Consider the following 26,635-nt stretch of genomic DNA (forward strand, 5'->3'; position numbering starts at 1 on the left):
CTCTTTCTAGTTTCTGGATTTCCAAGGCCAGTTTCCTCATTGTCTTGCGATTTAATTCCATGTCAAGTTCCACGTCCTGCAGCTTTGTCCTCTTTACTTCGTTGTGTAGAAACGTCTGACAGTTTGTGAATTCTGCAAAACTGCTATCAATTTGCACAGCCAGGATTTGTGCATGATGTAGATTTACTTTAGACAATACTTACGATGTTACCAGGCTGCTTATCATGCTGCACAGGGTCTGGATCCTGTAACAACTGTGATATTTTCTATTAGCACCAAATTGCTGACTTGTCCATTATGGACTACAAAAATGTCCACAAAATTGACATGATACCTCAAGCCTTCTGGAGTCCAGCGACACGGTCTCAAAGACAATAAATAAACGTGCATTGTATATAAATACCCAGATAATCCTTTAGTTTAACATTATTTGCTTTTTTCAGCAATTCATGTTGAACCAGGTCTTCAAATGGTGACTTCAATAATTTATTGAATACATTTGCAAAGATAGTTAATAAATCAAAACCTGCGCCATTGAGGGACTTTGGGAACAGTGTTTTTATTTACAGAATGTAAAGAACATTCTGTCAAGTCAAGTCAGCTTTATTTATATAGCGCTTTTTACAATTTTCATTGTTACAAAGTACCTGTACAAGAAAACATTGACTATAAGTAAACATAAAAGGTTATGGAAGTCAAAACACAGGTCAAATATCAGACACACAATAAATTCCTACATGCAGTGTTAATTAAATAAGACTATCAAATTCTAGCAGCCCCCCCCCGGCCAGGCAAACAGTGCAAAACAGTATGCAAACGGTGGCGAGGAACCCAAAACTCCATTGGAGGAGAAAAAAAACCTCGGAGGGAAACCAGGCCTAACCAGGGGATTCCAGTTCCCCTCTGGCAAAAACTGCTGCCTCTGCACAAGCTCGACAGTGCTTGCACAACAAGGCAAAGATAAAAAAAGTTAGATTTAAAATTATCATTAATAATCTAATAGCGACTGAAGTTTTGTAGAGTCGCCACGTACTTCGTCCAGCATTTGTCAGGTCTGGGAATGGATTGCGCCCTGCCCGCTCCGGTAGCCTTGGACTGTGTCCTGCCTGCTCTGGTAACCTTGGAACAATGAGACAAGACTGGCTGAGAGTAGAGTACTGTTCTGCACTCTTTAATGCAACAAATGCATCAGTTGTTATTGGAAGTGTTCCTGGTTCCGGTGGATCTAACTAGTGCAGCCTAGATCTTTGAAATATATATATTATGATAGTGTAGTGTATGCAAGATTAAAAAGATGCGTCTTTAGTCTAGATTTAAACTGACAGAGTGTGTCTGCCTCCCGGACAGTGCAGGGGAGACTGTTCCAAAGTTAAGGCGCTAGATAGGAAAAGGGTCTGCCGCCTGCACTTGATTTTGAAATTCTAGGTATTACCAACTGACCTGACACGTGAGAGCGTAGTGCACGTGATGGACTATAATACGTTAGAAGTTCTCTCAAGTAGTGAGGAGCTAAACCATGCAAGGCTTTATAGGTAATAAGCAAGATTTTAAAGTTTATGCGATGCTTTATAGGTAACCAGTGCAAGGTTGACAGAACCGGGCTAATATGCTCATACTTTTTTGTACGCGTAAGAACTTGAGCTGCCGCATTTCGGACCAGTTGGAGTTTTTGTAATAGGCCTGCAGGGCAACCACCTAATAGTGCATTACAGTAATCTAGTCTTGATGTCATAAAGGCATAAGCTTCTCTGCATCTGATGGTGACAGCATATGACGTAGTTTAGATATATTTTTAAGATGGAAAAACGCAATTTTACAGGTGTTGGCGACCTGGTTCTCAAATGACAGAGTACTATTGAATATAAAAAGCCAAGATTCTTAGCTGAAGATGAGGGTTTTATGGAAGATCCATCAATAGTTAAGCAGTATTCTTGGTTGTTACGTAGGGCGGTTTTCGGTCCGATAAGTAACACTTCAGTTTTGTCCGAGTTCAGTAATAAAAAATTGCTACTCATCCACTTTTTTATATCGACTATGCATTCCACTATTCGATGGAATTGCTGTGTTTCATGAGGCTTCGAGGAAATATAAAGTTGCGTATCATCAGCATAACAGTGAAAGCTTACTCCGTGTCGCTTTATTATATCTCCTATATAATGCGAAGAGCATAGGCCCTAAGACTGAGCCCTGTGGTACACCGTACTGGACTTGCGATTTGCGTGATACCTCATTGTTTATTGCTACATATTGAAAACGGTCGCATAAATAAGATCTAAGCCATTTCAAAGCTATTTCCTTAATACCGACACTGAAATATTCTGTGAAAACATGAACTTGATATCGACTGAGTTTGTTTGTTTTTACAGACAGGGTCACAAGTATTATTATGCTGTCACGCTTTACGTTACAAACAAACTTCCATTTTGATCTCCTGATATTATTTTACGTTTTAACTCACTATAATAAACAGACGAATACAGCATGAAAAAGAAAACCGCCTTTGGGACTTTTAATTTGAAGCCGTCCTATTCGTTTAACCGGAAGTGACGAGCTTTGTTTTGCATTTCGTCATCACGTCGCCGTTGTTTCATACGTTGGCGGGCGTATTGCGATTATATCTAAATGTTTGACGTGCTTCAACGTAACAAAAACATTAAATATGACAAACGGAAGACTTTATTGACACGGTGTTACGTTCAACGTTAATTCTTCGGTATAATTTTACTAAATAAAAAAGAGAGCTCAATATGCTCAAACCAAGTGATAGCCAATGATATCATATTTAGTTAAAAAACAAATGCGTAATTCGATATAAGGTTCCCTGGAGCCATGTGTGTTTTTAACATGTGTATTTCATTTTCTCTTAACATTTCTACGACGTGCATTTTCTGATCAGTTGCATCGTATGTCGTCTTCTCGATAGGTTTGAATGATGGATCAAAGCCGCAAACGGAGGTTAAACAGCAGGAGAAGTGGATTCTCTCAGTGTAAAGTACCGAGAGCTGAAGAGCCAGAGGCCTTGGCTGATGTAAACGACTTGACAGGATCATCCAGGCGCTACACGAAGATCAGAGCCTCCAGTCCTCAGTCTGACAGTGCCAGTGCCAGTAAGAACAGCAAACTTAAACTTGTCATATAGGCTGTAATATACTACAAGACTTCTGCTCCGATCTTGCACAGATTTTCAGTCTTGTTGCAGAAAGTCTGCAGATTTGATCAGTTAGTGTGGGTCTATCTGAAACTTCCAATAAGTCTGCCAGTGTCTGATGTCTAATTTAAAAAATAGACTTGTATGTATTTAAAAAAAATACAAATGATTTTTACTTTGTATTTTTGACTGCATCCCTTCTGTTGGCCCCGTGAATTTTAAATTGATCCACATTCAATGAAATGATTTGAGGGTGCAGCAATAATATTTTCAATGACAAAAGTTCTTTGAACGTGACGAATATCTGTATCAGAAATATTTGTTGTTGTTAAAATCACATTCTGTAAATCTTTTTAGGCCAAGAACAACATGCACCGTGTACACACACACCTGAAGATGATGCGGAAAAGCCCTTGTTCATCACCTTGGGTAAGTTCTCAAAGAATTGTAATGCACATTTTTGTGTGCTGAAAGCTTTTTGGTAGCAAATTATATATTTTGGAGTTCAATTAAATGAAAAAATTAAAAAAACAAAATACGTGGATCATTTGACAACAAGCAAAACCCTTTTAAATGTCCAAAAGTTCAGACCCAGCCCTGTCTTTCAGGTAAAGAGCAGAGTGGAACACGACCGGTGGGACGAAGAAAAGGGAGGAGGAAGAAAGAAGCAGCCGGTGAAGTAGAAGATCAGCAGGTGGTAGATGAAGATGAAATCCAGCCAGAGGTGGAGATCGACCGAGATTTGGACAGAGATCTTGAAAATAAATCGCGACAGCATAACTTGACCTCGGCGAATGTTCGTAGCATCATTCATGTGAGTGCGAACAGCTCCCTCAACCTCTGTGCAGATGTCGCTGCCCTAGTCACCAGTTGCCATGTCCTCTCGTGCGTTTCTGAATTAAGTACATCATTGGCTCTTTGACTATATTAAGAGCTAACCTGAATCATTTTTTTCTGCAGGAAGTTATTACCAACGAACACGTTGTGGCCATGATGAAGGCTGCCATCAATGAAATGGAACCCGTTCCTGTGTTTGTAAGTTTCAATGTTGTGTTAAATACATTGAGACCATGTTTTCTGTTTTGCTACTGTAGATGCAGTGGGCAACTGTGTTTTAAATGTATAAATGTGTGCTCTCTCTCGCTCTATTTCTCAGGAACCCAAGATGACTCGCTCCAGACTGAAGGAGGTTGTGGAGAAAGGAGTTGTAAGTATGCTGCTTTCAATATGTAGTTGCTATGCGTTTATTGATATTCTTTCTTTCACAATTTAGTATAATAGTAAACCCATCGAAACAATTAAATAACACAGACATCAAAAAGTATTCGTATAAATAAAGGATTCTAGTTGTAACCTTTTTTTAAATGACAGAAAATAAAATGAAGATTTTATTTCCAAAAAGCGAAAACTCAGTTTTTAAAAATCATATTATTTAATTAATATCAACCCAACTGCATTTGTTTTGTTTTGATTTAAGCCATCATAACAAAAACGTGATAACTTAATAATAAAACATGATTTTTGTACAGATTTGATTTATTTCTCGTGTTGGATATAAACTCTTCAAATATTGTACAATGATTGTATTTCCTGTAGGTCATTCCAGCATGGAACATTTCACCAATTAAGAAGCCAACTGAGATGAAGGTAATCGCCAAGGTTCAGGTGAACCAGAATAAGTGTTCATGAAAACAGAATGTGGTATTAAATCTTGGATGCTGGTATGCATTTACAGAAGGGAACCCAGTTTGTCGATATTCCATTAGACGATGAAGACTCCTCTGGCGAAGAATATCGGCCCGACGAAGAGGAGGAAGATGAGACGGGCGAGGAGGTCGAGAAATTAATTTTGTCAGCATTTTTTATGTTGAATATTTGTAGCTCACCAACATGTGTTTTGTAGACTCTTCTGGAAAGTGATTTGGAAAGCTCAGCATCTTCTCCACGAGGCACTCGAGTGAAACTTCACAGATCACACTCTGAACACGATGAGAGATCCAGCGGCTCCAGAACGGTAAATTATCTGCAGACGGAACTATGCTTGGGTGATATTGCTTAAAATGATAGGAAACACTTTACAATATGGTTGTATTTGTTAATAAATAGTGCATTTGCTAACAAGAACTTATAATGAATCTATACAGCATTTATGCTAATTTAAACATTTACTAAAACATTGTTAGTTTGTTAGTTTAGCAAGTTGTAACAGTTAACGGTAGTTGATCCACCTAAAATTACATAAATAATTGTATTGATGTGAAAAAGTATTGCTTATTGTTAGTTAACGCATTTACTAATGTTAACAAATATAACTTTACTGTAAAGTGTTACCAAATTATGATTTTTATTATTATTAAACTCAAGATAGAATGATATTTCATTTTTAATAGTAATATGCACTAGTCAAAATATGTATCTTTATTATTTTACTGCAATTGTTTTTTTAACTGATCCATCTATAAGAGTTGATTCGTTGAAATACAATTTCAACTTCTCAACCCTTTTTTATTGCACAGATAATATGAAATAAACATCATACAAACAGCCTTCCTCTTCCATACAGAAAAACAAAATGTACACATCTAATGTACCTTTAAAAACACTATTTAAGGAAGAAACATCCTACGAAAAGAGAGGTGGATCATGATAATAAATAAAACATGAATTAAAAGTGATGAACAGTATAGTTTTATTTATAGACATCCTACTTTTTACATATAAATGTAATTCTTGTTGAAATATTTACATTTATGAATATTCTTATCGCTTTTTTGCTACAGAGGTTTAAATATGATGCTGTCATGCTTGTGATCCGTGCCATGAGTTTATTGGATTTATTTTAGAGCCTTCGTAGATCCAGGCACCTTACAGTGGCAGTCGCCCCAATGGGACCCCCACCACCCCCTGCGGCTTCGTCTGGAGCACCTGAGTGCAGCTTCCTTGAGAAACTTCATGCTGTGGATGAAGAACTGGCCATTAGCACTGACTGCACGGAGTCATTTCAGGTGCAGCCTCTCCTACTGCTGATGTTTAGATATTATTTGAACTAAATCAAGGGTTTATGAGTAAATACATAAAACTATATAGAGACAAAAACGGATTCTCTCTGTGGCTCTAGAATCTTAGCAGCAGTAATGCAGATGAGAGTCTCATTTCGTTTCGAACGCGATCAAAACGCCCCCTGAGAGATGTCCCACTAGGGCGTCTGGAGGCGGAGTTACGTGCTCCTGACATCACTCCCGACATGTACAAGTACGGCTCCGCCCTTGAGGATCGGCAATGGACGCATTGGCTGCAAGGCCTCATGACTTCAGAGGAGAATGAAGGTAAAGGCATTGGCTTGAAAATGTAACTCTCATCACACGTTCTGTCCTCTAATGTGTATCCTAACCTCTTGTTGTTCTCTGTACAGAGGATGGTGATGATGAAGATGACCCAGCGTATAATTTCCTGGCTGACACGGACGAGCCGGATTACGAGGACTACAGAAACGACAAGGCAGTGCGCATCACTAGTGAGTTCACTTCACAGCAGAAAAAAGTCCATGAGCTTTAGCTGTGCTTTATTAATCACATACTTCTCTTCAATCTCCAGAGAAAGAAGTCAATGATTTGATGGAGGAGCTGTTTGATGCGGTAAGGATTTACTCATCTATATGACAGCCTAGTGACCTCTGACCTGTCCACATTTTCTCTTTTTTTACTCTGCACTACGGCTGCATAATATGTGATGAGAAAAATCTGATTTGTGGTAACTTCATATGCGATATACAATATGTGATGCAATAATGTAAAATCTGCTTTGAACTATATTAACGGTATAAATGAAATACTAAATGTTTACCATTTGGAAAATTCCATAACCAACTTGTTCCACCTCCATGCAAGTTATGTACATCGACCTAAAAATTTGACTACACAACATTTTGAAGGGTTAAAATAATTTTAGTTATTGCAAACTATTGTGATATGAATATTGCAATTTGTGATTTCGATTCATCGTGCAGCCCTACTTTGTAATTCATCTCCTCCACTTCCTGTAGTTTCAGGATGAATCGACTGGTCAGGATGAAGACGGGCATGAGGAAGAAGAGGAAAAAGAGGAAGAGGAGAACTCTGCGCAGGAGGCGTCTGCCCTTCTGGAAAACATTCAGTAAGATCGTCCTCAAAATATGACCATGTGACGACCTTTATCTTGTTTCTTTAAACAATGACTTTGAAGAATGCTTTGCAGAGTGATATATTTCATTTTTTACCACCCAATGAGCGTGTTTTACAAAAAAACTCCAATTTATTACTATGTGGTTCGGTAAAGCTTCTGCGATTGGGCAGCAGTAACATGGGCGGAGCTAAGCGGTCCATTTAAATTTGCAGCATTGCAATTTAAAATGACATTTTTGTGTGTGTAGATGTGTCGTGGACCCACTGGGAGATGTCTTGAAGCAGCGATATCGAACAGTCCGAGAAAAGCTGGCTGCACTGAGGAAGCATAAGGCTCTGCTGGAAAGTAAAGGTGTGCCTGTTCCCCCACCTTGCCCTCAAGATTCCTCCAGCACTTTAACGCCCATGATCCTCAGCGCAGCTCAGAAACTCCAGCTACAGCAGCAGATCCAGCAGGTTAGACTCCGCCCAAAACTATAAACATTACGGCGTTTTCGCGAAAATGGTTCATTTAAAGCAGAAGTAATAAAAACATATTTTGACGTTTTCTGCTGTTAAAATATTTTTTCTGCCTTAAAATAGCTTGAATGTAACACTGCACCTCAGCTTCCTTAAGTACACACAGATACATGAATATGCAAATAGCCACGCTGCTGAAAGTGAAACCGAGAGCTGACACAGCAGTGTAGCGGTCATTTTAGCTGGAATCTATCTTTTGTCTTAAAGCATATTAAAAACCCCACATAAATGTTAAACAACATTTTCACCACAGGAGGTCTTTAAGAATTACTCGCAACAGTAACAGACATGTTGCCTGTTCCAAGATGATCCATGTATCGTTGCATTTGAAGCTGTGCAATGTGGAATTTACATAATCATAAATACTGTATACGTATATATATGTGGTTGCATCTGTACTTTTGGATAAAATGTTCTGCTCGTTTCTTCCTGCAGCACGTGCAGCTTCTCACACAGGTGAACATGTTGAGCAGCTCAGTCAAAGGCTTGGAGATCGAGGCTTCAACATGCAAACAGTTTTTGGTGAGACAATGCAAACTATACCTTGTAATGTAAAGAGCATGCAGAGGATACGTTTGGTAATCTTTGTTTTCCCTTTAAGTTGGAGCTGCGAATGTTTGCTCAGCAAAGCGAACAAATGCATGGTCAATTGGAGTCCGGCTTTACTAGCGTCTTCAGAGTGTGTAACCTTCAGGGTGCTCTTTCCCTGCTGGAAGAACTAACACAGTCACAGAGAGAAGATGCCACACTTTCCAGTCGATGCTTTCCTGGTAATTCATCTAAACGTGTCACTGTACAGCAGAAAATATAACTGCTACTGCTTCCCAACTATTTTCATATATATAACCGTAATGGTCTGTTTTGTTTACTCTTTGCTGGCACTAGGATCTCATTTTCCGGCTCATTTGACTTGGTTGATGGTGACCCGACCGGTGTTTCTCTACCCAGAGCTGCTTCCTGTCATCCAGCTGCACCCCACTGGATTCAAAGTCCCTTTCACCTCAGCGGAAGACTGGTACCACAGTCAACCTTATTCATTATTCTGTTACTTAAAGATTTTATTTCTGTGACTGATGTTTCTCATGTTCCCTCTTCAGTCTTGTGGTTCTAGGTCATAAGCACATGAGAAATACTCTAAACCCGCTGCAGATGATGTGCCGCTACCTGCTGGCCGCTAGGAGCATTGTCCGTGTAAAGTCGCACATCCAGTATGCATGTCAAAAGCCCTTTCACAATGTCATCAAGGTGTGTGAATGAATACAATGTTGAAATCCTAGTAAGCTGTGTGTGTTTTTATGCTTTTTAGAGCTTGTTAGATCAGTAGCAACATGCTAATGTCAGATTCTATTGGAATCAATCAGAGACAATTAAGTCTCTCATGCACTTCATTCACATTTGAGGTTTAAATGTTGGGTGTGTAGGTAGTAGACAGCAAGACTGAGGTTGCAAACAATACAAGTGTGTATGTTTGATCAGAGTTCTCTTTGTGTGCTTCAGACATACTTTGTGACAGGAGAATGTCCCCATATGCCTTTGGCCTGTAAAAGAGTCAGTCCTTGTGACCAGCGCCCACCGGTGGAGAGAGAACAGAGCCTCATGCCTGATTGGCTCTTGGTAAAAATTGCTGCTTTGTTTTTAGAAATTACTTGTTGAAGACTTGTACCTCATTGCTGTCCTTCTAAAGTATTTGATGTACAGTGTACTAAACAGTACATTGTACTGTTTTTCAAATCACCAAAACAATCTTTCGCTTTCGTCAGCGCTCGGCTCGACAGATGTCCGTCCTGTGCACCCTACTGCTTATTGGCTAGAAGGTTGTTTTTGTACTCGGCCCGACTTTGTCTAAAGAAGCGTAATTGGGAAATCGTACACTCCGCCTTTCAACTTGATACTTAAACCAAAAACATATTCAGGTATACAATGCTGGAACATCAATTATTTTGGTTGGTGGTCTTATTTTGATAATGTTTGATTGCATAAAATTGATAATACATTTCTATAGATTCATTACCCATAGAGTCAAATATTTCAAGCCTTTATATCTGGAAATTTTGATGATTATGGCTTACACATAATGACAACCCAAAATTCTGTCTCAGAAAATTTATATCAATTTTAATCATGTCATGGAGGCAATCAGCTTGTAGCACTGCTCAGGTGTAACGGAAGCCCAGGTTGCTTTGAGAGCGACCTTCAGGTCATCTGCATTGATGGGTCTGGTGTGTCTCATCTTCCTCTTGACCATACCCCATATGATTCTCTGTGGGATTCAGGTCAGGCGAGTTTGCTGACTAATCATGCACAGTAACACCATGGTCATTGAACCAGCTTTTGGTACCTTTGGCAGTGTGGGCAGGTGCCAAGTCCTGCTGGAAAATGAAATCAGCATCTCCATAAAGCTTGTCAGCAGAAGGAAGCATGACTCTAGCATGCTCTAAAATGTCGTGGTAGATGGCTCCGTTGACTGTGGACTGTGAACACAGTGGACCAAAGTCCTCTTTTAAGATGAAAGTAAATTTTGCATTTCATTTGGAAATCAAGGTCCCAAATTCTGGAGGAAGAGCGGAGAGGCACAGAATCCTTGTTGAAGTCCAGTGTGAAGTTTCCACAGTTAGTGGTGATTTGGGCTGCCATGTCATCTGCTGGTGTTGGTCCACTGTGTTTTCTGAAGTCCACAGTCGACGCAGCCATCTACCTCTACATTTTAGAGCACTTCATGCTTCCTCCTGCTGACAAGCTTTATGGAGATGCTGATTTCATTTTCCAGCAGGTCTTGGCACCTGCCCACACTGCCAAGGGTACCAAAAGCTGGTTCAATGACCACGGTGTAACTGTGCATGATTGGCCAGCAAACTCGCCTGACCTGAATCCCACAGAGTATCTATGGTCAAGAGGAAGATGAGACACACCAGACCCATCAATGCAGATGACCTGAAGGTTGCTATCAAAGCAACCTGGGCTTCCATTACACCTGAGCAGTGCCACAGACCGATTGCCTCCATGCCACGACGCATTGATGCAGTTGTTCATGCAAAAGGAGGCCCAACCGAGTATTGAGTGCATAGAAATGAACATACTTTTCAGAAGTTTTTTTTTTTATTGATGTAATAATCAAATTTTCTGAGACACTGAATTTGGGGTTTTCATTTTCTGGAAGCCATAATCATCAAAATTTCAAAAATAAATGCTTGAAATATTTCACTCTGTGTAATGAATCCATATAATATATTGGTTTTACTTTCTGAAATGAGTGACAAAAAATATATTCACCTTTTTGACAATATTCTAATAAATTGAGATGCACCTGTGAATCCAAACCTTATTCTGGATGCGATTAATCGTTTGCAGGGCTAATTGAGATTTCGGAAAGACAGCAGCGAAAAAAACTGACAATTTGATAAAATAATGGGTTCAGAATAAGATTATTACAATTATTTTGCATTTTAAGCGAATAAAACAAATTTAAACTGAAATGTAAATACATTTATTATAATTTTTCAGTAAAATGTTTTGTTGTACACACGACTTGTTGTTGAATGTATGTACGTTAATGAACTCAAATTAATCTGCGCATAATGTTGCGCATTATGTTGGAAAAAGGTTCTACAAACAATGAAAAGGTAAGAATCTAGAATGTTTCTTCTGTGGCATCGCTGTGAAGAATCCTTTAGAACCTTTATTTTCACGAGTGTAACCAATAGGATTAAAGAGACATGTACATTTATTACATATATATCATGACATAAGATATTGCCTCTGACAAAGTGGTTACCATCAGATTTAGTAAATATTCTTTTTTTTCCACAGAAAAACCTTAAGCTCATTTATAAGCACGTACGGATATTTAACAAACCACCTGGTGACTCCCAAACTACTTATCCAACAGAAGAAACCATTGAGAGTCTAGGTCAACATTGTGTCTTCCCTCCCGGGACGTGTTACCCTCCCGACCTACCTGAAGACCTGGCCAAACACCTTAAACATCAAGCTTCCTGCAGACGGAAAAAGGACAAACCTTCCAAACCTGCCCTGTCAGCTGAGGAACTGGAAGTTGTCAGTCATATGCCAGCCATTTTACCAAAGCCTTCTGCATTCACAAGTGTATCGCTCTCCAACCCTCCTCATCTCCTACCGCGTATTAATCCTGGTGTATCTGGAATCAGAGCTATGAATTGTCCAACAAAGGTACATGCAGTGGAACAAATCCAACCTATACAAACTCTTCACTCTTCAGTCACTAAATTGAGATCTTTAGAGACTGTTCCTCTTCAGAATGCTCTAGGAGCACCAATGGTCTACTCCGGTGCTCCAAAGGTTTCTCAGATCGGTTCAACCCAGGGGAAAGTGGTCATTTCTTTACCACCTGCTGTTGTGACACCTCAGCTGAGTACTCATCCTGAACCAGTGGTTGCAGCATCTGTTGCACCGAACCAAGGTAGACTCATCCTCACTCTTCCTTCCCCTCCAGTCCACAGTGCTTTTATTTGTCCCACCCCCATCATAAAGACATCAGCAAGCATCCCATTGGGTAAAGGACAGCTTAGTCAGCAGCATGGCACCCTACTTAAAATTACACCAAATCAGTACCAAATATCTCAAAAACCTCTCAGTCAGATTCTTCTCTTACCTCCCGGTTATGTCTTTGCAAGCAACAGCCGGATGGTTAAACCTCGACAAATCTTTAAAAGAGTCTTGGCTCCCAAAAGAACAACGATGAGACAGAACAGAAAGAAAACAACCTCAGACGTCGTAAACACCACAAGAGAGCCACAGGGTGGTCCACAAGAGACACCTCCCATTCAAGAGACTGTTATCAACTGCGTAGAGGAAAAAACGGCAGAGGAAGATCTCGCTTGCGATGGTGTAGAGATGGAAGAGTGTGATGAGCGAGACGTCAGAGACCTGAAACTCACGCTCTCTGAATCCTCTGGCAGCCCGACGCCAAGCATAGAAGACGGCAACGACCTGGAGATGGTTTTGGTCGGGGATGTGATGGATGAAGAGAAACGAGAGGAGCAGAAGGCAAAAGAAAAGAAAGACTCTTGTGAACAAACATGGGAGGAATCTGGTGAAGATAATAGTGATTTAGAAGTTGCGCTTGATCCAGAGCTTCAGGTGAGGTTGTTTTGTTTTTTATGACATATAAAAAAATTTACTCTGGACCACGAAATAAATTATACGGGGTATATTTGTATCTCGGCCAAATATTGTACATCATTGAAGGCGTATTTATTTAGCTTTCAGATGTATAAATCTCAATTTCGTTTTTGTTGGGTTTATCCGAAGAGGCTGAGGTTTATTCACCTTCTTTTTGTAAATACCAGGAAACCGTGGAGAAGTTGGCACAGCTGACCGAAAAGACACAATCGGAAAACAAAGGAAATTCAGATGGGAAATTAAGCCATCCAACTTCAGGTGAGTTTGGTGTTTATTCTGGTTCATATTTCACCCCAAATTTAAGTGTATTTTCCATGAAAAGTTCAGATATTTAGTAAATGTTTTTTTTCTTCTCCAAAACCCTGAAAACGGCTTCATGTTCTTTATGAATTACAAAGTGATTAGGGTTTTTATCTTTGGATTTACAGGTGAGCACCTGAGAACACCTTCCGTCCTTTACACACAGGATGATGATCCCCACAGAGATGCTAAAGATGTTGCCTTTGCTCAAGCTTACCTACAAAAGGCAAGAAATGCTTCAGACAGTCAAATAGTAAACGTCACATTTTACCAGCTTACATTAGCTTTCTATTTCCAGGTATATGAGGTGCTTCAGGTGGTTCCAGAGAAGTTAGATGAGTTCTTGAGGGTCCTGTCTGAGTTTGAGAAAGATCCAGAGAGACGTACATCACTAGAGTTGCTGAAGCGACTCAAACCTGTGCTGATGGACTGGCCTGAACTGCTTCAAGATTTCGCTGCCTTTTTGCATCCGGATCAAGCCGAAGAGTGTGGTCTGGTAATGAGCGCTATATTCTCATGTGTTTGATCAGTTAAAGGGATAAACCCCAAAAACCCAGAAATGTCGTCATCAATTACTCATCTTTGAGGTGTTCCAAATCTGTAATAATTCCTTTGTTCTGATGAACACGGAGAAAGATTTTTGGAAGAATGCTTAAAACCCAGACATATTTTGCCCCCTAATGACTCCCACAGTAGGAAAAAATACTTGTTCATTTTGTTCTGCTGAACACAAAAGAAGATTTTTTGAAAAATCTGTCTCTTCCAAATATCTTCCAATAATACACTTGTTCCGCTAACGCTGAATGCAGCAGCTGCGCAACTGTAGTTTGGTCTTTAACGAAACTAATGATTTATTAATATAATAATAAAAAATAACGGTGGGGGTCGGTGCCGCAGTGGACAAGTGATGTAATCGGTAGGTGGGTGGACACAATTCATTCATTCATTAAAAGTGAATGGGGGTCCGGGATGTTCGGTTACCATCTTTCTTCCGAATATCTTCTTTTGTGTTCAGCAGAAGAAAGAAAGTCACGCAGGTTTGAAATGACAAGAGGGTGAGTAGATGATGACAGAATTTTCATTTACCATTGGCTTCAGAGGTGCTGATGTTGTTGTCTCGCTGTAGCTGGCAGAGCAGCAGGCATTTGAGCGGAGTAGACGGTTTCTACGCCAACTGGAGCGTACGTTTGGAGAGCAGTCAGCTCTTTACAGAAATGTTGTGTGCATTCTACAAGGGGATCCATCACTTCTTGTTGGCTCTAAAGAGGTAAAATATCAACAGTTACTTGTTCTCTTAAATATTTATTTAATGCAGATGTGTTTTTTTGCTTATGTGCATGTGTTTTCTTTTTACTCAGATTAAGAATCAAATCAAGTCACTCTTCTGTGATCACACTGACTTGCTGGAGGAATTCTGGGTATTTATCAAGCAGCTTCATCCAAAGCTGCACTGGTGCTCTGATGAGGACGATGCAGACAATGTGTCCAGTGTGGAAGGATGTCAGCCAGTCATAACTTACTCACCAGATAAAAACACTGCCAAAAAACACCGGAAAAAGAACGACAAAAATGCAAAGGTATCCCATCAGGCGACCATTGATACATTTTAATTTGAGTATCCATTCATTAACCATCAATACTTTTCTTTCTCAGATGAAAGATATAAGAAAGCACAATGCAAAGAAAACTGTCTGCACAGAGGTAGATGAAGATTCTTCAGTCGACATCAAGCAAGGGACCACAGAAACCTCATTCTGTGCTGAGAACAGCTCTCATACACCAAATGGGAAAAAAGTGGTTCTCTGGACGAGGTTAGAAATGTTGCACAACATTTGGCGTAGAACGTTAAAAGTATTTCAGGGCTCGACATTAACGCTTGTCCTGGACGAGTGAATGTTTTGTATGGGCAAGTGGGAGAGAATTTTACTTGGACAAGTAACTTGAAAAATAAATAATAATAACAGGGCTACGAAAGATTGGTTTGTGCATCTGCACTGTATGAGGGTATAAAAGACATTAACTTCATCTCCAGAGTTGCTCTAAGAGTTTATTTTACGAGCTTTTAACAGTTTGAATAAAGCCTTTACAAAACTCAAGAGCCTTCCCGACTACCCGGTAAAAATAAAAGTCCCGTTAACTTGTACACTCAGTCGAAAAGATACTGCAGTGTACTTTAGTATTTGTTAACGGAAATTGTAGTGTCGTTGTAGTAAATGTATAAACTGTAGTAAACACTGTAGTATACTATAGTAAGGTTCAAAAACACTAAAGTATCTAGGACGCTGACGTGACTCCGCGTTACATGCTGGCCATATTTGTAGGTGGTAGCGGCTCTTTTCTGCTAGTGAGTTCAATTCAATGTTGTTCAGTTTGACTAAGAAGACATAAGCATGGCGGGTCGTTTGTGCTGTTTTATAAACTGCAACAGCAAGTCGCACAGTCGTTTAGGATAGAAACTAGACAACGGAATGCGACGGAAATCACAGCAGGAAGGATCACATATCATGTATCAATCGCTAGAACAACCTCTGAAGATGGCGGTGCGCCCCAGCATGCAACGTGCCGTTACGTCGATTGACAAGCTCTTTAGTATACTACAGTCATTTAAGTGTGCAAATATAGCTCTATTGTATAGTAAACAACGAAATACACCGAAATATTTTAACAAATTGAGGTAAACTTTAAATGATATTTCCCTCATTTAACCATATGCGTGTAACAATGTCATTTGTCAGTTACCTGCCTATTCATGTGATTAACTGCAACTAGCATATTTTTTTAATGATGACAACAGACGTTTTATACTTGTGCCAGAACTGTTTGGCCTCTGTAGCCATAGTGCTGTGTGCAAAAAAAGTTGACAGCGGACACTAGGTAAAAGGCTTATAAGCAAGCTTGACCAATCAGGATCCGAAACGATTATATTGAATCTTTGTTTTATCGTCGAACAAGTAATATTTGTACTCGGACTGAATGACAAACTCACTTGTCTGAAAGACAACCACATGACAATGCTTAATGTCAAGCCCTGTATTTGTAGGTCAAATGATTTCCTTCATTTGCATAAAGAGTTGGCACAGCAGTGAAACGCTTACAGTTGTAAGCCTGCGTGCGTTGAGGTTTAATAAGGGTTTCATTGAAAAGTTTCATTGTGTTTCGTCTGTGTGATAAAGGGAGGCAGACCGTGTAATACTAAACACCTGTCAGCAAAAAGGAGCCAAGATGGCCACCTTTCGCGCCATTGCGGGCCAGCTGGGTAACAAAACAGCCACTGAGGTTTGAAAACTTTCTTTTCAACACGAACACTTTTGCGCTTGTAAGATGAAGATCACGAAGAGCACGTACATATCTCAATCCAAAATCAAAGAAGAAAATGGGAAAACAATGCAAAGGAATGATCACACTTTGTGAAATTCACTCTTATTTTTATCTTCACTAAACCATTTGACATCTTGATTTGCTTTGGACATTCAGGGGCGGTTTATTTTTCTCTGTATAGGTTTTGGAACGCTTTCAAGACCTCATGAAGTTGTTCCACAGATCAAGCAAGTTACGTCGCACAGACACGCCAGACACGGAGGATCATCCCGGCACAATAGAAGACGAACCCGACTAATATACAAATGTATTGAAGCTGTTTACAAATTGTAAAGATTTCGGTTTATTGTAAAGCAACGTGTGTGTTTTCTACAAATCATTTAATTTAATAAACAAGTGTGAAGAATAGTTCCTCTCATGTGTAATGTAATATACAATGTCAAATAAATGATCTTTCGGATTCTTGTCGATTTATCTTCATTCATTTCAAACAATCACCGCACACAAAGCATTTTCCAGGTGGAGCGCACACCGGGCAACGCTTTGAGTGACACAGAAATCAACCAATGGCTGCTTTACATCTCATCAGCTGTAGAGTTACCGACCAATCATGCGACACGCTCTGTTTTCATCGCGCGAGAACAGACGCAAAGGTGGACACCGCCCGGCGTGCAGCGTACAGGAACGTTTTGTAGTTCAATGTTTGTTGTCGCGCAAACGCCGTTGGCGTCACTACGCGTTTCGATGGGTCATCTTGTTTTCTGCGTATTAGTTGTTTGCATGTGGAGGTCGACGGCTTGCGCGCGCAGCGACGTGATCGAGCTCAAAGACTCGGACTTCGATTACCTGGCGCCCGTGCACGAGACCCTGCTGGTGAAGTTTTACGCACCTTGGTGAGAGACTTAATCCATTTACACATGTGCACATTGTGACGTAACATGAGAATAATAAATAGGAGGATGTCCGTCATTTGCTGCAATGTTCCGTGTGGTGGTGAGCTGTCCGTGGTGCTTGAATCCGCGTGACAGATGCGTGCAAACGCTCCTAAACGCGCGGATACATTTCAAGAACGTTTTCGTCTTTTTACAGGTCTCTGTTCTCACAAACGCATTGTTGCATGAAATCCGATCTAAGTTTCACAATCATTATTCATGACTAAATGAATCATCACTGTCCATCTGCTTATTTATTGTTGTTTTGTTTGTTTGTCTCTGTGTCGTTTTCAGGTGTGGCCATTGTAAGAAACTTGTCCCGGAGTTTGAAAGTGCTGCTTCTCGACTGAAGGGAACAGTGACGCTAGCTAAGGTGAATTTCTTTAGTCGATCAAAGGTCCCACGCACGAAAACTCCATTTCCACCTAGTAAAACATGTCAGAACTTGACAATAACTGGAAAAAGTTGATTCATTATATTAGTTTTGCTCTACTTGTAAGTTATCCGTCATCTTGTGGCCCCCTCGGAAGGCAGCTGTGACCCCCTGTTGAGAACCTCTGATGTAGGCTTATGGTGACTCGCACACTGACCCCAGAAAGAATATCAAGACTTTAAGTTCCAGTGTATGAAATTTAGCGGCATCTCGCGGAGAGGTTGCGTCACCAACGGCTCTCTCCGCCCCTCCATTTCGAAGCACTGCGGTGGCTGACACAGAACTTAGACGTCATCACGCTTTCACTTCTTTGCCGTCGAATATAACGTATTTATGAAATCAATTATACAATTTTCAACAAGCGTGACTTCGTGTCAAAAGGCTTGAATAGGAGTGATTTCTGATATACAATATGAAAAGATGCATGACATTCTGTGTTCAGGTGGACTGTACTGCTAATACAGAGACGTGTAAGAAATATGGGGTCACCGGATACCCAACACTCAAAATATTCCGGACCGGACAGGAATCGGCGTCGTATGATGGGCCGCGTTCAGCTGGTGAGCTTACTGTTTGCCTCTTTATTGTATTTATGAGGTCTGACATAAAATGCGCACGTGCTGCTCATTTTGTAAGTGTGACTGTGTTAACAGATGGAATTGTAAGCCATATGAAGAAACATGCGGGACCTGACTCTGTGCCTCTACACAGTGAATATGATCTGGAAAACTTTATCAGCAATTTCGACGCCAGCATAGTTGGTAAGTGGTCATTTATTGGCCTTATTTCGGGGCGCTCTGGAAAACTCGATTCTGATTGGCTTGTCGCGACATTCTGTTTATTGAGAAATACACTCAACTGTATAGGGCATGATCATATCCATCCGTTGTCACAATATAACGCGCCGAGTATACCACAGATAGATGGTGTGCTGTATATAAATATTCAAATGAATTTAGACACGCATGTATCTAAATTATGATGGATCTTAAATGTGACAAAACCTTTCTTTTTTGCGCCGTCAGATTCAAGAGTTTTAAAGGGTTATATCTCTTATAGCCAGATGCTGTCCTATCCTAACAAATCCATCCACACATCAATAGAAAGCTTATTTATTCATGTAAAATTCTCATTAATTTTCCAAAAAGACATATGCGATATAATTTGTCATGTAATGCATTTCTCTTTCATCGTGTTTCTCAGGGTTTTTCTCAGGGAGCGACAGCTCTCAACTACCTGAGTATCTCAAAGGAGCCAATTTAATGAGAGGCAGCTTCCGCTTCGCTCACACCACAGACCTCCAGCTGGGGCACAAATATGATGTCAAATCCGAGTAAGACGTCCAAAGCCCCAATAAAGAAACATTTCTAAAAGCAGATTGTAGATCAGTAGTTGCTCTGGCTGCGTTGCGAGAATATGTATCTTTGCATTAAATAAAGAGCATGATTATAAACACCTGTGCTTTTCCTGCAGATCTGTGCTTCTGCTCAGACCCCCCAGACTGAACAGCAAGTTTGAGGAGGGTGTTGTGCACCAAACCGGACCCATGTCCATCACCGGCCTGCGGCGCTTCATCAGAGATAACATGTGAGCTGAATACACGTGTCATGCACTCGGGTGTTGGTGCACTTCTTAAAGTATCACACGAGAAATATAATGCGAGTGGATTCATGCATTCTTTATGTATGGACACTTGCCCTTCACACACTACCATCACACCATAACTATAATGTGAGCGGAGTCACGCTTTGGTTCTTTTTTTATTCGTATATGAACTTCACACACTAGTGTCACATCAGAAATAGAAAGTTGATCCATCTGAGTTTTTTTGCTCACTAGATTCGGACTCTGTCCGCACCTGTCCAAAGAAAATAAGGATTCTTTGAGGAAGAGGGATTTGTTGACTGCATACTACGACCTGGATTACCTGCGCAATCCAAAAGGCTCCAACTACTGGAGAAACAGGTGACTTGGTTTTCAAGGACTTATTCTACATTTAAGGTATCTAAGGTCATTCTCTCTCTCTATGTCATTTTCCCTGTTCTCTTCACGTCAAGAGTGTTGAAGACTGCATCCAAGTTCAGTTCCCGGGGTCTGTTGTTCTCGGTTGCTAACCGTAATGACTTTATTGAAGAGCTTGAAGATGAATTTGGTCTGGGGACGTCCGACGGAACTGAACTGCCATTCGTCACCATCAGAACACGAACGGGACAGAAATACACCATGAGGGAAGAGTTTACGTGAGTCGACATGCCGTTTTAATATGAGTAGTTGGGCCATTTAAAGACACAGTTCACTCAAAGGTTGTCTGTCATCATTCATTCATCCTCGTGTCGTTCCGAACTTGTACATGACTAGAAGAACATAAGGAGATATCTTGAGAAATGTGGTTTTGTGTCCATACAATGGAAGTCAAAGGCACCACTGTTGTTTGTTAACCAACGTTCTTCAAAATATCCTTTGTGTTCTGCAGAAGAAAGAAACTCATACAGGGGGAGGAAATGATGGCATCATATATTTTCAGGAAATACTCACCCGCAAAAGTAGTAAGAATGTTGTCATAATACATTTAAGATTGATATAAATCTTGAATATGATAAAACAATTATCACAAATTGCTTTTGGCTAAATTGATTAATAGCACATTTAGTTTTTTCTTTTTAAATGGTGCCGAATATATTCAGTTATCAAACATCCTGTTCAAATAGGTTTCGTTTCTAAACCTGGTATATCCCTAAATGGGACATTAATCATGGCGGTCATCGTATTTCAAGTATTTGAAGGCTACAAAAGAAAATAAAACAAAATCAGAAGGGAAATCTTGGCTCTCAAGACAGTTGAATCTTTGACGTCTGTCTTTAAAACTAGCATCTGCTCCCTGACTAATGCCCTTAAATATCCTGCAAACATTTGAATTTGTCAAAGGACTGTGTTTTAATCATGTCTGAGTTTAACTGTAAATATAACTCCTCCTCAGACGAGACGGGAAGTCTTTAGAGAGTTTTCTAGAAGACTACTTTGCTGGGCGACTAAAACAATACACTAAATCAGAGCCAGTGCCTGCCAAAAACAATGGACCGGTCAAGGTTAGTGAACAGCAAACACATGTTTTTGTAGTCACTTAAAACATCAAAACAAGCTCATATTTGTGGGCAGGTGGTTGTGGCAGATACATTTGAAGAGATCGTGAATGATCCAGAGAAAGACGTGCTTATTGAGTTTTATGCTCCATGGTGTGGCCACTGCAAGAAACTGGAGCCCAAATATGAAGAGCTTGGACAACAGGTCAGCAGTCATCAGCGCATCTCTGACATCTTTCATTCACGGAATCTCTTCTTGTTCTTCTGATCTCTCCGGTCTTATGACTTTCAGCTGTACAGTGACCCCAATATTGCAATCGCCAAGATGGACGCGACAGCCAATGATGTCCCGCAGGGCTATGATGTGCAAGGGCATGTGTTTTTTACCATTACTTATGAAATTTAATCATATAGGAAGATGTTTTTAATATTAAAAGCCATTTGCAATGTTTTATTATTCCTATACAGTTTTCCAACCATATATTTTGCCCCTATTGGACGGAAGAGTGAGCCAAAACGATATGAGGTAATGTTTATTGCAACTGTTTCTTATGTAATGTTCATATTGATGAATTCTTTAGGAGTAGGTCACTTCATTTTAAATATTATACAAAATGAGTTATTATTAAATTAGCAACAGTGTTTAGGTTAATTGATGTGCAACATTTATTGCTTTGTTTCAGGGAGCTCGTGAAGTAAAGGATTTCATCAACTTTCTGAAACGTGAAGCATCCAAGCCCCTGGTGCTCAATGGTGTAAAGGAGGAACTGTAAACGCACTTGAAAATGGTTTTGTCCGATTCTGTTGAGCTCCAGTTCAAAATGCAGTGAAAAGTTCAGCTATCGAATCGGTTGGGAAAACTAAAATAACATCACAAAAAATATATTTATACTGGCCACATAAATACAGCAGCTATATTTATGGTGTGCAGCCCTGTTTTGGTGTTTTATCATTGTTCACATTTAAATATTGACATTTGGTGCATGAGCTTCGCTGATGTTTTTTTCTCATCTGTGCAGCTACTGGTCCAGTCTGCATTCACCACTCTTATTTATTATGCCTTTATATGAATATTGTGCGTAGATAGTAACTTGTGAGGTCATTTTTTATGTTTTTATCTTGCCCCGATTGCTACAAAACTGATCAAATGGTATGGCGCCTTATTTTCGAAATTTTTGCTTTTAAACGGTTTTGCTTTGTCCAAAAGTATGGCTGCAGGATGTATACAGTTTATACAGTAAACATTGTAATTTTTCTATTCCGTAGGTATTTTGTTTGATATTTGAAAGTCCTCTGTTCAGCTGAGTTTAATAAGCAACGTAGTAAATCCAAGGAAAATGACATTTTGTTAATAAAAAGTTGACTTTGGTGCACTTTTCTTGTGTAAATTTAGCTTTCAATGTATAATTTATTTCAGGAAATGCAACATACTTATACTATAATACTTGATATTCAAGGTCATAAAACTACTAAAACTTGTATAGACTGAAACCACTGATTGTCAATAATTTATATTCTAGTAAATTAGCCCAGAGGCAAGTAAATGGTGTGATATGATTGTATAATGCAGTTAAGCTAATTCAAATAAACATCTATGTAAAAATGTATTATAATAAAGTCAAACTAAATCCCTGTATACATCAACACAAGCTCTTATAGCATCAGTGTGTACGCAAACCAGGAATCAATAAAGTAGACACTTGCAGAATTAAATCGTTGTACACCAAACATGGCAGCCTTATAATTGCATAGACCCAGTATAACGCTCTAGAGAGTTGCCATGTTATCAAATTGCTTGCAAACATGGACGACACTTCCAAGCTATAGGAAAAGACATTTATTATGAATTCTGAACCCGGGTTCCTCGACAGCTGTAAAGGAAAGAAGGGGGAAAAAGGACCAACAAAACACAAAAGCACTCAAAAAAATATACAGAGAAGAAAACCTGGGCCCAACCAAACATAAAAACATGTCCTAACTGCAGAAAATCTCATTAGTAATCTTGACAGTTCAGCAGGTCACTGTTGTTATGAAGAAGAGTGCTGACCAGTTTAAATCAAAATACTTGATACTGATATAGATTTGTGTCTTTCCATTTCAGCCATTTCTGCAAATACATGCATCAAAAACTATCAACAAAGAGCAGCCATAGACAATCCCAGTAATATTACTCCAAGCTAAACTCAAACTGAAATAAACTGTTCTTCCATGCAACAGCTGTTTTAAAGTAAGCCAAATATCTGGTCTAATTGTGGAGGGGGTTATACGATGTTCTTTCTGCCATTTTAAAAAGATCAACTCGGCCAGCCATAATCTTGTATGATAGTGTTACTCGACCTTGTTGATTTAAAACGAACAATTAATGAATCTATCTTTAATTGTAACTTTAATGATAAGGCTAAGAACGGAAATCATTTTTTACAAGGAACACCCCACTGCCCCTACGGTTTCAGAGGTAAGGTTTCGGTTTCTCCCATAAGTGTGTGATATAGTCTCACTCTCTCCACATTTAAATGTTTGACAAATTTAGAACCAATTGTTGGAGAAGAGCTGGGCAATGCAGACAAACACACAACCCACCCTATCCCACCCCTCCCTTGTCTTCAGGTCTTTAACGGATTGCTTTGACGGGACTCTTGAAGCTGGAGGCTGCCTGCAGCTGTAGCTGGTAAGCCATTGGGTGAATCTTGAATCCATACAGCCTGCAAGAGAAGCACACAACATAACACATTATTTTAGCTTAAACGTGCTATAGAATGGAAAACTGTATTTACATAGGTAGGCATAGATGAATAATAAGAGGTCTGTACATGGAAATGATGTGAGACACTTGTTATCTCCTCTTGTAAATCTTGTTCATGCTAAAGGACACTGAAAAAGCGGTCAATCCCAACAAAACACCGACTGTGACGTTACAGTCCCCCAACGTTGCATATACCCGTTCACATTCTAGGCCAGCCGGACCTGCACAGCTGAATCATCAGAAGTTCTGCAGGTATTGTGAATTGGGTCATTTCTAGCAGCAATGTTGCAAATTGCAACCAAGCGCTCACCCCACCCCTCCATTCCGAAACACTACGACGGCTGACAGAACATGGCAAATTATGCAAGGGAATCCGCGGTGTATGTAGATAGAAATAACTCATTCTCAGGTAATAAAAACATCTACGCTCTTTATACACCTCTGAAGGCATAGCTATGAATATTATATAGCATTTCTATCAATAGATCATCACAAAAATGACACACAGGATCTTTAAGAAGGGGCCATTCCGACTATGTTGCCTTTAGAACCCCTACAGTGATTTTATCCATTTCACACCTGACAGTAGCGATCGGTTTGCTGTGTGAGCTAGTGGCGTGAGCCGCCGTAGTTAAACAGCCAATCAGAGCAGAGCTCAACATTAACAATCATGACTTCTCCAAATAAGGTCAAAACGGACCTTTTCATTCTAGGGACAAAACCTAGGGTTGTAAATGGACATGTGAAACCATTTCTGAATCATTTTTCCACTTAATAAAGCCACATACCCTCTATGTAGATATCAGAGAACAATTTAAAGTATTGTATTAATGAATTCTTTGGCGTCTTTAACAGCCTATATGGCACAACAGAACCATTTGAGAGATGTTTAAATGCCAACAAACCTGGGCACAAACTGGTTGGCAGGCCTCTTTGGCCGGTACTCTGGATGCACCATGAAGAGCATGTGGGGGAATCCAGTGCCAAAATATGCTCCATCAGTGTGATGGTGCCTGGATGATTTGGGTGTGTACACATCCATACACTTAGGGCAGTAGAGTTTCACCATGGCTTCACCGGGTATGTCGGATAAACCTAGAAAGCAGAACGCAGCCTGACTTGCAAGTTCATACCAAATTGATTTAGAATGCGGTCTTGTGCCCTTAAAACTCACCAATAGGCAGCATTGGCTGATTCTCACAATAAACACGAGGGCAATAGCCAAAGTCGCCCTGCTGATACTTCTCCAGCTGAAAAAGCAAAGCAAGCACCCTGAGAATGCAGCACCGATTCGACAGATATCATACTCATTTTAATTATACAGTGTGGGAATGCAGAGACGTACCATTTGGGCAATGCCACGGTTAGTGAGGATATACCGTGCGTGGATGAGCCCATAAAGCATCTCGGCAGCCTGCTCGATCAGGTCGCTTTGATTGGGGTTGTCCTCAAGCTCCTCGTCTGATATAGTCAAAGAAAAGGGGAAATTAACCTCCATAACACAGCCAAGTTATGTTTAGCATTTCGATCTCTTTTTTGAAGTAGAACACAACAAGGCATAATAAAACAAAACTGATGTGGCATCCGAACATTACTGACCAGGTTCCAGATCCAGGATCATATCGAGGGCTTGTCTGTAATGCGGAACTTGCTCATTGAGTCCCGTAAGATTAAACTTGTCTTGAATGTAGTCCTCATCTACCTGTATAGAAAACACATTGGCATTAAATATAAACAGTAAATCTTCTTACTGTGTACGGTTCAAAAACGAGATGCAACCAGTAACAGCCTGTTCAGATATTGATCAAGTTCATGACCTTTTCTTAGTGATCACAAACATTTCTAAGCAACATTTTACCGCACATAAATGCACATCTGTGCAACAAAGAGACTTGACAGACCTCACAGAAGAACTCGTTTCCCCGTAGACCACAAAACCAAGAAATCCACGATACTTCCTCGGAGCTACTCATGTTGGGAAACTGGGGAACAGAAAGGACAAACATTAAAAGAGACCCATCGGTTCCAAAGAATCGTGCTCATCATATTACTAATAAATCACGAATCGCCATTTACCCGTAACATACGTAAAAGACATTTGATAATTTAGTATAGTGATGACATACAACGTTCAAAGTTAAGCAGCTGTTCTTATTCTGTTTTCACGTCAACAATTGACCCGACCAGCCTGACGCACGTTCGGACGGGCAACTATCAGCATATCTAATCTCAACATTGAAAAACGCTATTTAAATGTACAATGTTTAGTGACTTAAAATTTCAGTTTAAACGCAACATTTATTTGAGCACATCGTTGCGTACTGTTCATTAGTTAACGCAAATGCCGTTTAGCACGTCGGCTCTAGCTAACGCGTCACACTAGGCCGCAAAATCGAAATATTTGTAAACTGTTGTCTTTCTTATACAAAAATAATAAATACACAAACGTATCCCAAAACGTCATAACATCGATACATTTACGCGTGTTGTACACATTATTGCAATAAAACAGCTTAAACAAATCACCTCAAAGATCTCCCGGGTCGACGTTAGCCGCAGCGACGCAACTGTACGCTGATTGGAGTGTTCCGGCCTTGATCACGTGATCACACGGTAGGTCACTTCCGCTTTTACAGTATGGCAAATGGGAATTGTAGTTTTTATAGTAGCTCATAAACCGAATCGTCAAAACGTGTCCGTGGACAACAAACCCAGTCTTATGAGTAGATTTTTCGAAATTGAGATTTTTACATCAGGTGAAAGTTGAATAATTAAGCTTTCTATTGATGTAGTTGGTAGGATAGGACAATATCTGGCGGAGACGGAACCGTTTAAAACACAAGAA

General features: G+C 39.9%; 3 protein-coding genes across 7 annotated transcripts; 2 read left to right on the top strand and 1 right to left on the bottom strand.

Moving 5' to 3' along the window:
* The first annotated feature begins 2,542 nt into the window (after positions 1–2,542).
* Positions 2,543–17,063, top strand: gon4la (gon-4 like a). 5 transcript variants are annotated; one of them, XM_079484478.1, is made up of 29 exons: positions 2,543–2,689; positions 2,924–3,101; positions 3,506–3,577; positions 3,757–3,962; positions 4,109–4,183; positions 4,305–4,355; positions 4,745–4,795; positions 4,884–4,982; positions 5,052–5,162; positions 5,992–6,153; positions 6,267–6,474; positions 6,561–6,662; positions 6,743–6,783; positions 7,191–7,300; positions 7,557–7,764; positions 8,263–8,349; positions 8,429–8,597; positions 8,713–8,842; positions 8,925–9,072; positions 9,325–9,441; positions 11,635–12,942; positions 13,152–13,242; positions 13,413–13,510; positions 13,583–13,780; positions 14,411–14,551; positions 14,643–14,861; positions 14,938–15,095; positions 16,458–16,560; positions 16,784–17,063. In XM_079484478.1, exons 2-29 carry the CDS (start codon positions 2,930–2,932, stop codon positions 16,898–16,900), a joined length of 4,752 nt encoding a protein of 1,583 aa, XP_079340604.1. In that variant the 5' UTR covers positions 2,543–2,689; positions 2,924–2,929; the 3' UTR covers positions 16,901–17,063. The 5 variants fall into 5 exon arrangements, with proteins under 5 accessions (XP_079340604.1, XP_079340602.1, XP_079340605.1 ...); XM_079484476.1 differs by having other exon boundaries at positions 2,556–2,713; positions 2,924–3,107; XM_079484479.1 differs by having other exon boundaries at positions 2,685–2,713.
* A 162-nt stretch (positions 17,064–17,225) lies between these two features.
* On the top strand, positions 17,226–22,762 carry pdia8 (protein disulfide isomerase family A, member 8). The gene is made up of 13 exons (XM_079484973.1): positions 17,226–17,495; positions 17,829–17,907; positions 18,410–18,527; positions 18,621–18,728; positions 19,171–19,300; positions 19,441–19,554; positions 19,807–19,932; positions 20,025–20,207; positions 20,945–21,053; positions 21,124–21,252; positions 21,340–21,419; positions 21,516–21,573; positions 21,731–22,762. Exons 1-13 carry the CDS (start codon positions 17,302–17,304, stop codon positions 21,818–21,820), a joined length of 1,518 nt encoding a protein of 505 aa, XP_079341099.1. The 5' UTR covers positions 17,226–17,301; the 3' UTR covers positions 21,821–22,762.
* A 107-nt stretch (positions 22,763–22,869) lies between these two features.
* On the bottom strand, positions 22,870–26,422 carry csnk2b (casein kinase 2, beta polypeptide). The gene is made up of 7 exons (XM_079484974.1): positions 26,317–26,422; positions 25,692–25,772; positions 25,390–25,492; positions 25,136–25,251; positions 24,965–25,040; positions 24,696–24,885; positions 22,870–23,749 (listed from the first exon to the last, which is right to left on the bottom strand). Exons 2-7 carry the CDS (start codon positions 25,761–25,763, stop codon positions 23,659–23,661), a joined length of 648 nt encoding a protein of 215 aa, XP_079341100.1. The 5' UTR covers positions 25,764–25,772; positions 26,317–26,422; the 3' UTR covers positions 22,870–23,658.
* Positions 26,423–26,635: the final 213 nt, after the last annotated feature.

This window comes from Barbatula barbatula (genome assembly GCF_947034865.1).
Source record: "Barbatula barbatula genome assembly, chromosome: 21".
Lineage (NCBI taxonomy): Eukaryota > Metazoa > Chordata > Actinopteri > Cypriniformes > Nemacheilidae > Barbatula > Barbatula barbatula.

What these genes read in the sequence shown, in the direction of transcription:
- pdia8 (XM_079484973.1), top strand. Translation starts at nt 17,302, where the DNA reads ATGTTTGTTGTCGCGCAAACGCCGTTGGCGTCACTACGCGTTTCGATG. An exon ending in GAACAGTGACGCTAGCTAAG is followed by an intron (nt 17,908 to 18,409) that starts GTGAATTTCTTT and finishes TTCTGTGTTCAG; the next exon opens with GTGGACTGTACTGCTAATAC. An exon ending in TCCAACTACTGGAGAAACAG is followed by an intron (nt 19,933 to 20,024) that starts GTGACTTGGTTT and finishes CTTCACGTCAAG; the next exon opens with AGTGTTGAAGACTGCATCCA.
- gon4la (XM_079484476.1), top strand. Translation starts at nt 2,930, where the DNA reads ATGATGGATCAAAGCCGCAAACGGAGGTTAAACAGCAGGAGAAGTGGA. An exon ending in ATGTTCGTAGCATCATTCAT is followed by an intron (nt 3,963 to 4,108) that starts GTGAGTGCGAAC and finishes TTTTTTCTGCAG; the next exon opens with GAAGTTATTACCAACGAACA. An exon ending in TGGAGGAGCTGTTTGATGCG is followed by an intron (nt 6,784 to 7,190) that starts GTAAGGATTTAC and finishes CACTTCCTGTAG; the next exon opens with TTTCAGGATGAATCGACTGG.
- csnk2b (XM_079484974.1), bottom strand. Translation starts at nt 25,763, where the DNA reads ATGAGTAGCTCCGAGGAAGTATCGTGGATTTCTTGGTTTTGTGGTCTA. An exon ending in GATCCTGGATCTGGAACCTG is followed by an intron (nt 25,252 to 25,389) that starts GTCAGTAATGTT and finishes TGACTATATCAG; the next exon opens with ACGAGGAGCTTGAGGACAAC. An exon ending in ACCGTGGCATTGCCCAAATG is followed by an intron (nt 25,041 to 25,135) that starts GTACGTCTCTGC and finishes TTGCTTTTTCAG; the next exon opens with CTGGAGAAGTATCAGCAGGG.